At 37.1% G+C, this 14,725-nt stretch overlaps 1 protein-coding gene across 2 annotated transcripts in view; it reads left to right on the top strand.

Annotated features, from left to right (window-relative positions):
• Positions 1–14,725, top strand: part of cdkal1 (CDK5 regulatory subunit associated protein 1-like 1) — a 190,543-nt gene that overhangs the window by 20,827 nt on the left and 154,991 nt on the right. For both annotated transcript variants that reach the window (XM_028013056.1, XM_028013055.1), the window contains one exon: positions 12,054–12,138. In XM_028013056.1, coding sequence (XP_027868857.1) covers positions 12,054–12,138 — 85 coding nt within the window. The remainder of the gene's footprint in view (positions 1–12,053; positions 12,139–14,725) is intronic.

Here is a 14,725-nt window from a genome sequence, read left to right on the forward strand (position 1 = left end):
ATGAACCTGAGGCTTCAAATCATCTTCTCTTTGCAAGGTGAGACATGTAATGGCAAAAGGCCTGGTTTCCATCCCGTGCCTTTATGCAGCTCAATAAATCACATTTAATGTCCATTTAAGATCTTACTGACTCGACTGCCAGATGTTTATCATTACTTACCTCTGTTGTACATGTTGCCCCAGAAGGCCTCCCGTCTTCTTTGGCAGTGACGGCTTTGAAGCTTTATCGCTCAAACTTAATCTAGTTTTTCTTTTTTACACGTTTAATGCAGAGTGCCCAGTTCGACACCCACTTCAATTACGGCGCTTCCGGCTTTAAATATAATATATTGACCACTTCAGGTGGAGTATAAACACAGATCAAAGTCAGTAATTGTATGTGTGATAGGTTATTTGTGCTTCAGTGTTATTGATTCCTTCTAGTTTTAGTTTTCGAAAAGTATGTGGACTCGGGTGCATCCACTGTGACTTTGTGATCAAATGTAAAAGAGACATATTGACTCCAGCCTCTTACTTCAGGGAAACAAGACCCTGCCATACAATTAGCACCTTTCTTGACTTGCAGCATTCATCATTCCTGCTCCACTTTCAGCTGAACCTGGCTGCTATTTTTCACTAAAATACCCACACTTAATCTTCTAATACCACCTCTTTTCACCGTATTCATGTTGCCACATTTCGCTCCGTTTCTTCTGCATATTTTAGGTTTTCTCGTCCTCATTTTCTTCAGCCCATCTGTCTTAAGTCATTAGATTCTTTATTCATCTCTTGATTCTTTCCCTCCCTCTCAGCCCTCCATCCTTTTAGCTGCTGTCTCTTACAGCTTCTATCTGTCAGACTGACTCTAACTCTCTAACAGCAAAGTACTCAGAGTTGTTAAGGACAGTGGAAGAATCCCAAGTGAATAGATCTTTCGGAGATGTTGTCAAACTGTTGACGTGAGTGCTATCGTGGACCCCTGCTGTGCTTAACTCCGCGTACCCTCCCTCCCTGAGCACACTGATGCGCACGCTTATACCCAGCTCGATCCACCTTCTGAGTAGAGATGATGGATAATATGCATGGTATCATCACTTTGAATTTCAGACAGTTACCTCTTGTGGATTGTGTTTCTGTTTAGAATACATTGTGGTACATATGGTTTGTATGTATGAGTGGAAAATGCAGATGTAAGAAAGAGCAACCCAATCTGAAATGCATCTTTCTCTTATGAACCCCTTAATATACCTGTTCAAATAAACTAATCATTTTCAAAAGCCAAGGAATAGTACAACCAGGTACACCTTTCTTCCTGACATGAACTTATTTTTAAAAATATTTTTTGAGGTTTGTGATTTGGTTCTATTGCTATATATTGCAGTGTTCTAGGTGAGTGCAGTTAGTTGTTTATTTTTTTCCAACTACTTATGCCTTGGACACAGTTTTATTGAGGTATCCTTTTGTTGGAATGAAACCTTTTGCAGAGGAATGCTCCTGTTACGACCCGGCTCGGCTAGGGAAAAGGGAAGCAACATTAAAGAAACCTAGATGGTAAGGTTTAACAGTTTAGAGGTTTATTGTTTGGGTTCAACAAAAATAAAGGGGGTAAAATTAACAATAGTCAAAATGTAGAGACTAACAAAAGGATACTAAACAAAACAAGGCCCCAAAACAATCAAGTGTAAGTCAAAGACTTTAACCAAACAAAATAGACTTTCAGAACAGGGTACACGAAGACAACCTACAAATCTCTTACAGAGATCCAAAGATCCCACACGGGGACAAAGTGAGTGGCACAAGCTATCCAAGCTAACAAAGGTTGTCAGAGCTAACAAAACAAGGTTACAGCAGTCAACCAAAAAACCCCTAACAAAGTGGCAAGCTGTTTCAACAAAGAAACAGCCACGCCTTCTCCCAGGATGTCCTTGGTTCTTAAAGGGAGGCCTCAACAGTGATTGGTGGAGCCGGCAATTGATGACCCAATCACGGTAGGCCTCAGGGTGAAGCACAGGACAAGCAGGGCAGCACCCACTTCCAGGTGGAGTCAATCTGATTAGCCACTGAAAAACAACAAACACAGAAAGAAAAGGCCACTGGCCGTAACAGCTCCTTTTAAACGATTGTTTCAAATTCCCAATTCCATAAGAAACATTCCTTTGTTGCCTTATGTATGCATTTCATACTGTAGCAGATGCAATGAGATTAACATATAAACCCAGCATCCAAGGATGTTTTAGGACTTGCCTTCAAATTCTGCAAAATGAGTGCCTCGGTTCTTATTTACTGTGTATACTCGCAACACCCCTAGAATCAATGTAATGGCAAATAAAATACTGTAGCGAAAGTTTTGAAAACATTACTATTTTTCTTCAGACTATACATACAGTATGTGCTTTATGTAAGCTGTATGTTGGTTTTTCACCAACTGAGAGTTGCCACATCTCACTGCCAACTTAGCTAAGATGGGGGAAAGAACACATTTTCATGTCCAGTCTTTCCTTCTTATCTATATAAAAAGGCTTTAAAAACAAATGCATGGGATAGTAGTGTTTAAGAGTTGGGGTTAAATACATAGATTTTAAAAAAAGATTTAATATAAAATGCCGTCCTCATTTGTCCTCACAAATTCTGTAGGGAAATATGTCTAAATTGAAATTTTTTTGCTTTTTGTTCATAGTGATTAGTAAAACTGTCTTCATATGACTACTTTGTAGTAAGTATTCAGTTCTGATTGACAGGTTGCAACATATTGTTGGTAGCTGTGCGTTTGTGTGTGTGTGTTTGTGTTAAGTCAGCCAGCATCTCTCTAATGACAGTTGATTGCATTATCATCCACGGCTGAGTGCTTGCTCACACAGCTAGACGGATAGACCAACTGCCAAACCCCAAGGCCCCTGAGTGTGTGTTTTTCTGTGTGTCTGTGTGTGCGCGCTTGTCTTCATCTTAATGTGAATGTGACCATGTGCTTGTGCAAGTCTTTTCTTGTAAAATGTGATTGGAGGTGAAAATCGCAAGTCCACTATGACCCATTTACAATTTGCCACGTCAATGAGGAAAATGCAACAATACACACATGTGCGCACGCCTCACGCTTAGGTTGCCCCCCAAGGAAAAGGAACCTTTTAGACTGAAATATTGTCTGGTGGGACTCTGGCTTGTCCTAACCAGAAATTCAAAGGTTGCTTCTCCGAACACACCCATTCTCACGCACATGCTGTGGAAATATAAACATGCATATTGAGGAACTGTAGCTTTAACAACACTTTAATACAGCTGGATTTTAGGCCTACAGATAATCATTTTTACTGCATGCTGTCATCGATTGCTTTAACCAGCATGGATGTATTATGTTTGAAGCTAAACACATGTAACAGTAAACACATGTGACCTCAAGAAAACCTTCCATTTCACATTTCATGCTGCTCTACTTGTTGAGAACTGTCATAATTTGGCTTAAGGGCATTACATACTCTAGAGAAAATTTTGTCATTGTAGTAAAGGACAAGAGCAAAGTTCTTCCTCACCAGGACACTTTATGCTTTAGAAGAGGTCAAGTGAAGAGCTCCTGGTCCTCATTGGTTCCTTACACTGCATCATTTATAATAGTTTAAAAAAGAAAATCCATACAAAATATATAAATAGTAAAAAAATAATCAACACTCATGATAGCAATGCTAAACCCTCCCCCCCCCCCCCCCCCCCCCCGCCCCCGCATCCATGGATGTTTTAGAATTCAATTCAATTTTCAATGCTGATATTTCATTGTTCTCAAGGAGAAACTGGTACGGGGTTGTCACAGGCTCACAAAAAGTGCAGATAATCAGACAAAAATTTTGATCACAATTAATGACTAGCAGTGACACTTTTATTTAATTACAAATACACTGAGAATTTATAATTAAATACAGTGAACCCTTGTTTTTCATGGGGGTTAGGTTCCAAAAAGAACCTTTGATAGGCGAAATCTGTGAAGTAGTTATCTTTATTTTTTACAATTATTATACAGCATAATTAAATACTCTACATTGAAACCAAAGAACAAAACCTGTTTTCAGGACCAAGCATTTTTTTAAACAAATAGAACACTTTCTTACAAATAACTACAATAAAATAATCATTTTAATCATCAGTACGAAGCACAGTAGGACTAATTGTGACTCGCGTATTTCACTGTTCCTCTGGCTGTGACACTGCGACCTCACTCCGCTCTCTAGTGTCTTTTTCTTCTGAAGCCTGTGGTGCAGGTGTGTTTTTTCGAGAGAAGAACATAGTTATCGGTAGTTGTTGTTGCTTTTTTTCCCTTCTGGGCAAAAATATTTGCCAAAATTTGCCAAGCTGTATTACGTATATTTAAAGACCGCAACGTTATTGGCACGTTACGGTATATAGAGAAGAAGTGCGGAGACTGTTTGAACTGACTGTTGGAAAAAACAAAACTGCACAAAAAAATCCTCGAAGCAGCGAGGTCTCGTTACAGCGAGGGTTCACTGTACAGATGTTTTTTAGGCTTTATACCATCATGACTTAATCATTTATCTTGCCCTCTTGATTTGAACAATTATTATTTTTCTCCAATGAACCATAAATCAAACATTACATACACATAGCACTTTTTTTTTTCTTTCTTAGAAACCTACACAATCAAGCGGCTATATGAACTTGGGCTAAAATGTTTTATTCTATTTTGTTGAGTTATTGTCATCAGAAAACAAATTGCTGCTGACTAATAAAATTCTAGAGAGATACAGTCGGGACAGTGATCAATCAATCAATCAAATTTTATTTGTATAGCACATTTCAGCAGCAAGGCATTTCAAAGTGATCTCAGTTTTTGAGATGTATAACAGTGGCGAGTGGGTCACTGCCCTACCGTACCCTCCAGCCCACCTGTCCTCCCAGGCTGTAGTCCTGGCACTCAGCTGTCTGGTCAGCCTATCAGCCATACATCCCTTATTGGCTCAGTCAAGTGTGTCTATTCACCCCAAAGCCACCCCTTGCCCTTACTGCTTCCCCCAATAAACCAAGAGAGTAGTATTTCCCAAGGTCATTGTGTTCTCTGTGTGTGTGTATTTGAGAGTTGAGCGATTTTAGGGGGCAGTGGAGAAGGAATGATGGTGCGTTTGAAATGTGTGGGATGGATGGAGCGTGGAGGGCAAAATAACAAGAAGGAAGACTGTGTGTGTCTGTGTGAGGGGGTAATTGGGTGTGTGTGTGTGTGTGTGTGTGTGTGGGATCGGTTGGAAAGTGGGTCATGGTGTGATTTGTGAAGCACCAGGAGCATCATATTGACCCCGAGGGCAACTGTCTGCTTCTCTTCTCTCTTACTTGGAAACCCATAGACACACACCAACTACAATGTGTTTTGCTGTTGAATATCATTTACCACAACTGAAGAGCAGGGAATCAGAGATGCTACAGATCTGCTTCTTCAGTATAGAAATGTGTGATGGTTATTATATTTTATTTATATAAAAACGACTGAATCTGCTGAAAGCCAGTGGAGATGATCACTGTCAGAAATTCATCCATCCATATTGCCCCTCATACTTCATGTAATCCTTTCATTCAGTTAGATGTTTGATATATTTTACACTGTATATGTAGCTGACAAGGACATGTTGGGAAACTGCTTGAAAACCTGTCAAATAATCTGCCTGAAATGAAAAAATATGATCTTCTAACAATCATTAGTGGAACTGGGGTTATTTCTAGTGCATATCCATCATGGTGAGGGGAATTAAAGGGATCTTCATGAAAACTTCATGGTGCTTGGACAGCAAAGAGTCTGGAGGTTTTTCACTTACATAAATATACATAATCTGACTACAGTGAGATTCACTGAACTGCCTGAAATCAAAAGATGGATTATGTATAATGAGCACAGATTTGAAATGCTTGGCTTGCGGACAGTAAACAGATATGTTTTTAGTTTTTCATCAAACCTATAAAGTGACTTGGAAGGGAAATGTAGAGTTGAAACTACGGTCAAGTGATTTTTTAAAATCACAATAGATGTTAAGACTATACCATATAAAACCATTTTAGCATGTGCCTGAATATGTATTGACTGTTTTATTTTGATACATTTTTCTTTTTTTGTCCTGAAAAAACAAACTTGATGCAATAAATTTGGTCGAATGGACAAATCCAGATCATGTGGTTTAACTTTTGCCTGTCAGTTTGTTTGTACTTGGATTCCTGAATCATAGAGATAATTTAAAAAAGCTTAAATCTCAGGTATCATTTAAATAATTGTGTTTTCTATTGATTTTTTTTGTGTGTTTGCACGTACGGTTAGGAAAGTAGACTCTTTCTAGATTATGAGTCATGATAAATCACAAACTCTGATTGACCAGATTAACTTCTGCTACAACTTGAATATCAGAGTTGTACATTTTGGTATAGGATTTACAAATTGAAGTTTCGACAATATTAAGCGTCCAGTTACAGAAGGTTTGTTGGTGCAGTGTTTTTGGTCAATGATGAAACTGAGGTTTGAAAGCAATTGCAGGCATGCTACTTTTACTGTATTTTCACACATGTCGAGTTTGATGTTAGTGGTGCAATCTTTCAGATATTGCTGTCCACATTTCTGGTTTAAAACAGATATGAAAATAAATTCTGACTCATAAGAGGAGGAAGTTCTTTCAGGGAGGAAGTTTAGTCAAGTTTTATCTTGAAACCTAATCTAACTTACCTGCTTAACAAACAAAATCCTGTAACCAAGGTAACACAGAATCTTTTTTATATTGTTTGCATGCAGATATTTTAAAATTTGGTTCGATATATAAAGTTGTTTTGGGTCTGCGGTATGTCATTCACATTTCAAATAAAACATGTTGGGAGTTTCTGCAAATCATACTTTTCTGTTTAGCGGTAAACAGCAGTAAATAACAGTGAACAGTTGACTTTACTTCTCAGGTTAGTGTTTTCATCTGTGGTTTGGCACATATGCGTGTATATTTTTCATCTCTGACCCTGCAGCTGAGCCTGAACTTTGATTCCCCGTGGAATGCTGCTAACACCTGTGGGTAAATTGACATCCACACATGCAAAATCAGCAAAAGAAACCAAAAAACATTATGTTGCAGTTTGTGAAAAGAGAAAGAAATATCTAATTGCCCACAATCATGATCATAGGACCATTTCCTTTGGTTTAAAAACAAAAATGTTATTTCCAGTTGCAGTGGGGTACTGTTTCTCTTGCACCGTTTCTACTCATTTAGCTATACTCTGCATCCATGGATTTAGTTGTTTTCTCATTTTCCTTCCCATATACTTATTCTTTATTCCATTTATTTTTCATTGTATAGCCATGACTCTTCCGTCCTTAGTAAAACCCCTCCAGCTTTGTTCATGATTCCATCATTCTTATTTTTTTGGAGTGCACCTGCTCCCACAACTCCTTTGCTTTTTTTGACTCATCTCCATAGCGAGTAGTGAGATAGGAATGTGTTATGTATGATACTGTGTACACATATACTCAAACACATACACACTCAAATACTGACCACGGCTGCTGCAATCCCAACATGTCTGTCTCAGATAATTCAGAGTCATGACCAGGAATAACCTCCCGGATTAGATTCAGCCATCCGGTTTTACATGTGGAGATTTTTTCCAAATAGACTGTGTGTAGGTCTACGTATGTGAAATATTTCAATGCATACACTCAGGAACAGGTTGAGGCAAAGACATACACACACAGCAGCACCTGTTATACGATACGAGGCTCAACAGCTTGGCATAGGATGTTTTCTTTAATTTCTATTCGGGAACAAAACCAAAACAGTCCACTCTTCTGTGTCTTTTGAAGGAAAATTAATAAATTAGCTGAAGCACTAACATTCCTGCTACTACTGCAATTTTGTTCGGCAATGAAAGGACCAATTTAAAATGCAAATATAAAAATCATTTTTGACAAAGATTTATTTTTATTTCTATATTATTTTTTTTCTATAGTAGCACATTTGTACACACTGTAATGCAGAGTTCAGAAGTAGGTATAACACCACACCCTGCTGGAGAGTCTGTTTACAAAAGATTCATGCAGATGGTTATTCATATCTTTACCCTCTGGCCTCAGTTTCACCAGATAGGTCAACAGTTTTTGTTCACATTTAGTTCTAGTGAACTCTCACAGGTTTGTCTAATCCATGACAGGCAAAAAATAAACAAATTACTTTTAGACAATTGGGTGCATGTCTATGCTCATTCAAATTTTATGCAAATAAGAGATTCTGAAAATTTTCCAACAGTCCCTCATGATTTCATGTCATGGAAACCTTTTGCTGCGTTAGTGAAAGCTGCTTTCTCACAGTGAGATTAAAGATGTAATGATAACAGATAAATGCATTTCATTGTAGCATCTTGCCAAAAGGAAAAATATTAGTTTTTTGTTTTGTTTTTTTTGTTCAATTGAAAGGCAGTTTTATTTACCGACTTATTCTGGAGGTTTTTCCATGCTACCTTGTAATGGTTTGTTAGGCGGGGGTCTAAGCTTGTTTTAGGCTGAAATAACTATATCGCTCAAGTCAAATTCCATTTCCTGGACTTCCTCAGCCTTCAACCTAAGGTCACATGTGGTTTTGGTTAAAATATTTTACACAGTGGAAACGTTGTTAGGTTACATCGAGTCTTTTTGCATTTACTGAGAATACCCAGCAACTGAGAAAATGCATATAAATAGATCCCTAGCCTGTGGACAAAAGTGTAAAGCATGATGTTTTTTGGGTTTTTTATGCTTAATGAGGGAGATATTTATTCAAATATAATGTCAGGGTACTTCAAATTGGAAATCACAGTGCTTTTTGTAACCTTACAGAAATAAAATGCATGCATTGGTGGGTGCATTGACCACTGCCAAATAGCCTTAACTGTTCTGATCTGTGCCCTGCGACAGACTGGCGACCTGTCCAGGGTGAACCCCGCCTCCCGCCCGGAACGTAGCTGGAGATAGGCACCGGCAACCCTCCCGACCCCATTAGGGACAAGGGTGAACAGAAAATGGATGGATGGATGGATGTTCTGATCTGTCACTCAATAAGAAATAAAATTGTAGCATACTTATATTCTCATAAGGATCATGGAAAATATAGGTGTTGTGTTAAACCTTTGGCAGGAGTAGTGCAACAGGATTTGGTCAAGGCGTAATATGTTTAACTCCACTCAGCCGTTTTTCTGAGTTCAGGTTTTAATCCATAAACACATAATTAGTGCTCTGTGTGTCTGTGTATTAGAGCTTTGCAGATGTTTTTGTTCCTGGTTCTTTATGTGACGGTGTGTTATGTGCACTTTAAACTGGTCTTGAAAATGCCCTGGGGTGGAGAGGAAACCGCAGCCACACAGCTGAGACTCCTCCCTTGCGCTGTTTTGTGTACGTTTGTTTTATTGCTTAAGAACAACAAAAAAAAACTGTATAAGCCTGATTTACCAGCTGCATGTATTCATTTTTTTCCTTCTGATGATCAGTGACTCATTTTCTCATACACATACAATATTTCTGGGGTTTGTATTCCCCTTTGCTTTGTTCTACATGAGACAATTTCACATCACACTACTGCACAAACAAGCTAACACAAGTCCGTGCTCATATCAGTGTTAGTCATATAGTTATTGTAACGTTTGAGATTAACAATACTGGGCTTTTTGTCAAGGTAAAGTAATCTGAAGCGCCATTTAATTTTCTATGAGCATGTGACTTAATTTGCTGAAGTTATTGGATATGAAGGAATATACCTTGAACTGACACTATGGATGTTTGTTTGACATTTATTTTATAGTAAAAAAGGAACTTGACAGAGTTGACTAATAAAGGCATCATATTTTGATGGCTAATACTGTGAGAAATTGTAAAAATATGAATGGCAGCATTTGGGGCCCTGTAGGTTAACCATATGCTGTGCTATCATTTTGTATTTTGAGGTTAATGTATTACTACTTATCTAATGTTATTACTGTTAGGCTTGTGCACATTTATTTTTATGAAACATTATTAGTTGCTCATTTTTTAACTGCTTTTTTAAACTGCTCTCTAAATATACGAAGGGGTCAATAATGTTCCTGCTATCCAATTCAAATCAGTTGTGGGACAGATTTGTTGTTAGTTTTTCCTCTTCATTCATGGGTTCGTCTTGTGTATCAAACTAAATCTGCAGGTACCCCTATGTGTGGTAAATCTTTTATTTTTATTTTTTTCATTTAATTTTGAAGACGATAAAATAGATTCCTTCTTCATAACTGGGAAAAAAAGCAAAAACACTTTCCTGCCATCTTTACATATTTGTTGGACTAGATATGGTACCACTGTGATCCACTCAGTCCACAAAGTTTCTTTTGTTATTCTTTCCAAGTAACAGAAGTAGTAGTTCCTGTGCTGGAGTCTTCTGTTTGACAGTTCATCTTTTTTTCATAGAAAAACACAGCTAGTGTACACCAGGTGAACAAATGCCGAGAATACAATATGTTTGGACCAGCATATGCTTTGCTGCAGCAGGAAAACTTATTCTATGTGAAACAAAACGAGCGGGAGTCTAGTTTACAACTTGTTTGTTGTGGTGTAATTTTGCTCTCTAGCAGTTGTGCTTTACACTTTCAACAACTCAGAACAACAAATCAATATTCCATGTTAAAGTGTTGAGTATGCTTAAATCATTGCGAAAGGCTGAAGAACTGAAAGATCAATAGACTTTTTTTTAATATTAGGATCATCTATTGTATTAAGTAATTAATGTGAAACGTGTATGTTTTAATGGTACTGTCTGCTCAAAATATGTGTGTTAAACTGACCTTAAATTCAGTTGATTCTTAGCTCATACCCGAGTATGTTTGTGTCCTATGTTTAAAAAGTCCCTGCATACCCATTAGTACTTGTCTTCATATAACAGATGTTTTTGAGATGTATTAATGTATCATCCATAACCTGCATGTAGGGTTAAGAAGGCTCAATGAATGCTCTAAATTTGATCAAATATGTATGATTTGTGTTTGGTCGCCCTTTATATTGGAACTGACTGTGTATTGTCAGAAATGAAGGCGTTTTTAATCTTCAACAACCTCAACTTAAATTCACTTTCAGATGCAACTTTTTAGTCTTTGGCTTAGCATGTGTTGAGTTTAAAATATCGGCATCAAATTTGTAATGCAACTCTTTCACTGTGAACAAAGGCATGTCAAATCAGCCTTCATGAGTAGAGAAACTACTTAACAATACACCAACGTTCCTATTCATAAATGTCAGAATAAGTTGAAATTCATAACTATACATATATTTCCTTTTTATTGCTAGAGTTGCTTTTTAAACTATGCAAGTTATTTTAAATGTTTGTGGTTTCCTTGTGCAAGCTGCTTACAATAGTTTGGGGTTTTGACCAGTTCCTGCTGACAGAATTGATGTGATGGCTTCAAGTTTGTAAGACGTTTTCTCAAATATCTTTGCAACTCTACTTTCAAATTACTATGGCATTGAGATCAGGACTTTGTGACGGTCACTCCAAAACATTGAATTTGTTGTACTTGAGCTACTTAGTAATTAATTTGTCTAAATTATTCTCTTCAGTTTAGATGAGTAATTTGTTCTCAAGGATGATGAACGTGACACTTTCAGGCGTTTGGAAATCATACCCAAGGATTACTTTGAGTTTTAGAGATCTGCAATTCTCTTCCTGATATACTGGCTGATTTATTTTTATAGTGTCATGCAAGAAAGTAGTGTATAAAAAATACTGCAAGAAAAGATGTACATCATGAACTTATCAGAATCGTATAAAGCCGTGACATCATCCTCATCATCTGGAAAGGAAAAGTTTATTATGATTTAATGTGAAAATAATCAACCTTCTGTTTTAAACAGTGTATGCCAATATCTTATTTCAGTTGGTATATTCTCAGCTTGGAAGTTGATCTAGCAAAAATATCTTTTTTTTTTTTTCTTCCTTTTGCCACAAATGCCACACTTCACAAAGTTTCTTATGTTTAGGAAACAATGTGCTTTGTTGAATCCCATGTTTGTGTTATGGTCTCTGCAGTTTCTGTGTTCTTACCAAAAATAAACTAAACTTTGTTTGTCTCCACAGAGGACCCAGCAGAAGCAGACTTGTGGTTGCTGAACAGCTGCACAGTGAAAAATCCTGCAGAGGACCACTTCAGAAATTCAATCAAGTACGTCAGTGAAAAAACTAAACACTAACTAAGGTCCAGTCCAGCCTGATCTTGAGGTTAGGAATCCTATGGTCTTTTAGAAACCATTAATGACATTCAGGTTATGAGTTCTGAAACTAGAACTTCTGTGAACATTCCCCACTGTATGGCAGGAAGTTACACTGTGCATGATGAGGTAATTTAACTTTATTTGATATTATGAGCTGACATGACTCAGAAATTACTTTTTGGAACATAACTGCAAGAAATGCTGAACTGAACCAGAATAAATATATTAGTTTGACCCAATAGTAAAGATCAAATATTCAGACTAATTGAAAGAACACAATTTGGATCACAAAAAAATAGTTTTGACATTTCAGTTTTTGACTCCAGCATTCCCCTAGAAGTAGCCACAGTTATTTTTTGACAGACTTGTTTTCATGCAGAAGCTCATCTTAAATCCTGTGTTTTAGACCTTTTGAGTTTGCTTGAGACTCCACCCACTTATTTTTTCCAGAAGTTGTGGACACAAAGGGAAAATGAGAAATGCATACGCACTTACAAAAGCACTGGGAAATTAAATTTGAAACTATTTTGCATTTTGGTTATTTTGCAAGGAGCACACACACCTGGCAAAAATGTGCTCATGTTTGACATTGAGCCTCTTGATTTATTTATTTTTCCAAAGTAACATTGGAATATTTGTTGCTGGGTTCTCCAGGTCCTCTCAGACTACAAATGTCATCAGTGAAGAATAAAAATCAAGTTGAAACATGTTGCTTACAAATGTGTTTAGCGTTACAAAAATATTTCTTGTCCCCCTATGTTCCAAAAAGAGAAAATATGACTCTCTCTTTGTTTGGAGACCGGTTTGTAAAAATGAGAACCAGTTCACCAGCATCATGATCTTAGTTGTCCAATATTTAACTTTGTTGTCCTCCACTACCAACCACATGCTGCATTGCAGTGTGCTGCATAACTAATTTTGCATTATCAGAACAACAATGTAGATAAAGAGAAGAGAGGACAGTGGCTTTACAAGATATTGATCAGTGTACTTCATTTTTTAATATTTGATTATTCAATTTGCAATATTTAAATGAAGTAAATCCTAAAAAAATCTGTTAAAGTCAGCAGTATTTTTCATTACTGCCATCATTATCTAATGGACAAGATGTCAGTGTTTTAGCTTTTTCACAAGATTAAATGACTAGCATGTATTGTAGGTTTGGAGTCATAAGAACTAACTACTTTTTCACTGGGCCAAATTATTGTTTTAAAGAACAACATTTTTACTTCACAGTGCAATCTGCCTGTCTTTTTTTCTGCAACAGCATCTTGATGTTCACTGCCTTCCCTTCTGTCAAACTATTTCTTTTGCAAAGAGTCAATTAGAAAAAAATGCAAAATAATAACACACTTCAAGACTTTGAAAATGCCCCCTTTAATGGCGCCTGACTTTTTTTTGGACAGGAAATCACCCAGCTGTAATGCTAATGCAATTAATGCTCTATTCACTAAGACACACATACACACCCTCCCATACACATGCATATGGGAGGCATAAAGTTTTTCTGCCTTTCATTGCTCGCTCTTTTCTTGATTGAGAAACAAAATGAGGGGGTTCAAGATCAGAGAGAATCCAAATGCCCACTTGTCTTTGCTCTTTTTTCCCCCTCCCATGACTTTGTTTTTTCTGAGGTGGAGGCAGGGATGTAGGCTGCCTCGCGCTCGGTCACACGCTGCCCGTGATGCCTGCACCTCCTGGTACCACAACCTTGTACTTCAAATTCACACATATTTTTACAGACCGGGTCAGAGTTGAAATCCATCCAGAACATTAGGGGATGAAGAGTTTCTGCATGACTGAGTTCCCAGCTACACTACTCCACATACATTTAAAAAAAAAAAAATTTTTAATTAATTTTGTTTACCACAGTGTTGGAAATTCTACTCAAGTCATTCCTGAAGAACATCAACCTTAACATGAAAGTCAAAAGGATATCAACTTTCTTTCATTCATTCATTTATTTTATTTGCTGAAGAGAGACATTGTGCATTAGTGAATATTTCGAACAACACAAATTTAAGGCCCCCAATTACACCTAAGGCTGTCAGACGGCATGTACTAAATAAAGTAAAATAACATTTTGTACTGCTACCTGCATGGAGTCGGTCTGTAACTGCTCTGAAAACTGATATTTCAGAATAGTTTTCTACAATTTGCTCTTTGAGTGAAACAGTGGTTTTATTATTCCCATGGTGTGGTTGATATTACTGTTTTTAAATTGTCATAAAATAATTTTACTTTAAAAACTTGTCAAAGTTTTAAAGTTTTATACACAATATCTCAGAGGCACAGTAGAGAAGGGATATTATAACCAACAGATAACACTGCTTGTTGAAGTTTAAAACTGTACAATGAAATCTTTTTGCAGATTTTGGTGTTTTCATTACATTTTTGGCTAATGCTAATTTGTCATCTTGTTTCTCACCTCTCTGATTTCTTTGACTATCGGCATTGTACTCAAATACCTGCTTATTTACAAAATGATGAGAAAAGGTGCACAACCCAAAGCAGTTTTACGTATTTTATTTACAATTG

Source organism: Xiphophorus couchianus, chromosome 3, assembly GCF_001444195.1.
Source record: "Xiphophorus couchianus chromosome 3, X_couchianus-1.0, whole genome shotgun sequence".
NCBI classification, from domain to species: Eukaryota; Metazoa; Chordata; class Actinopteri; order Cyprinodontiformes; family Poeciliidae; genus Xiphophorus; species Xiphophorus couchianus.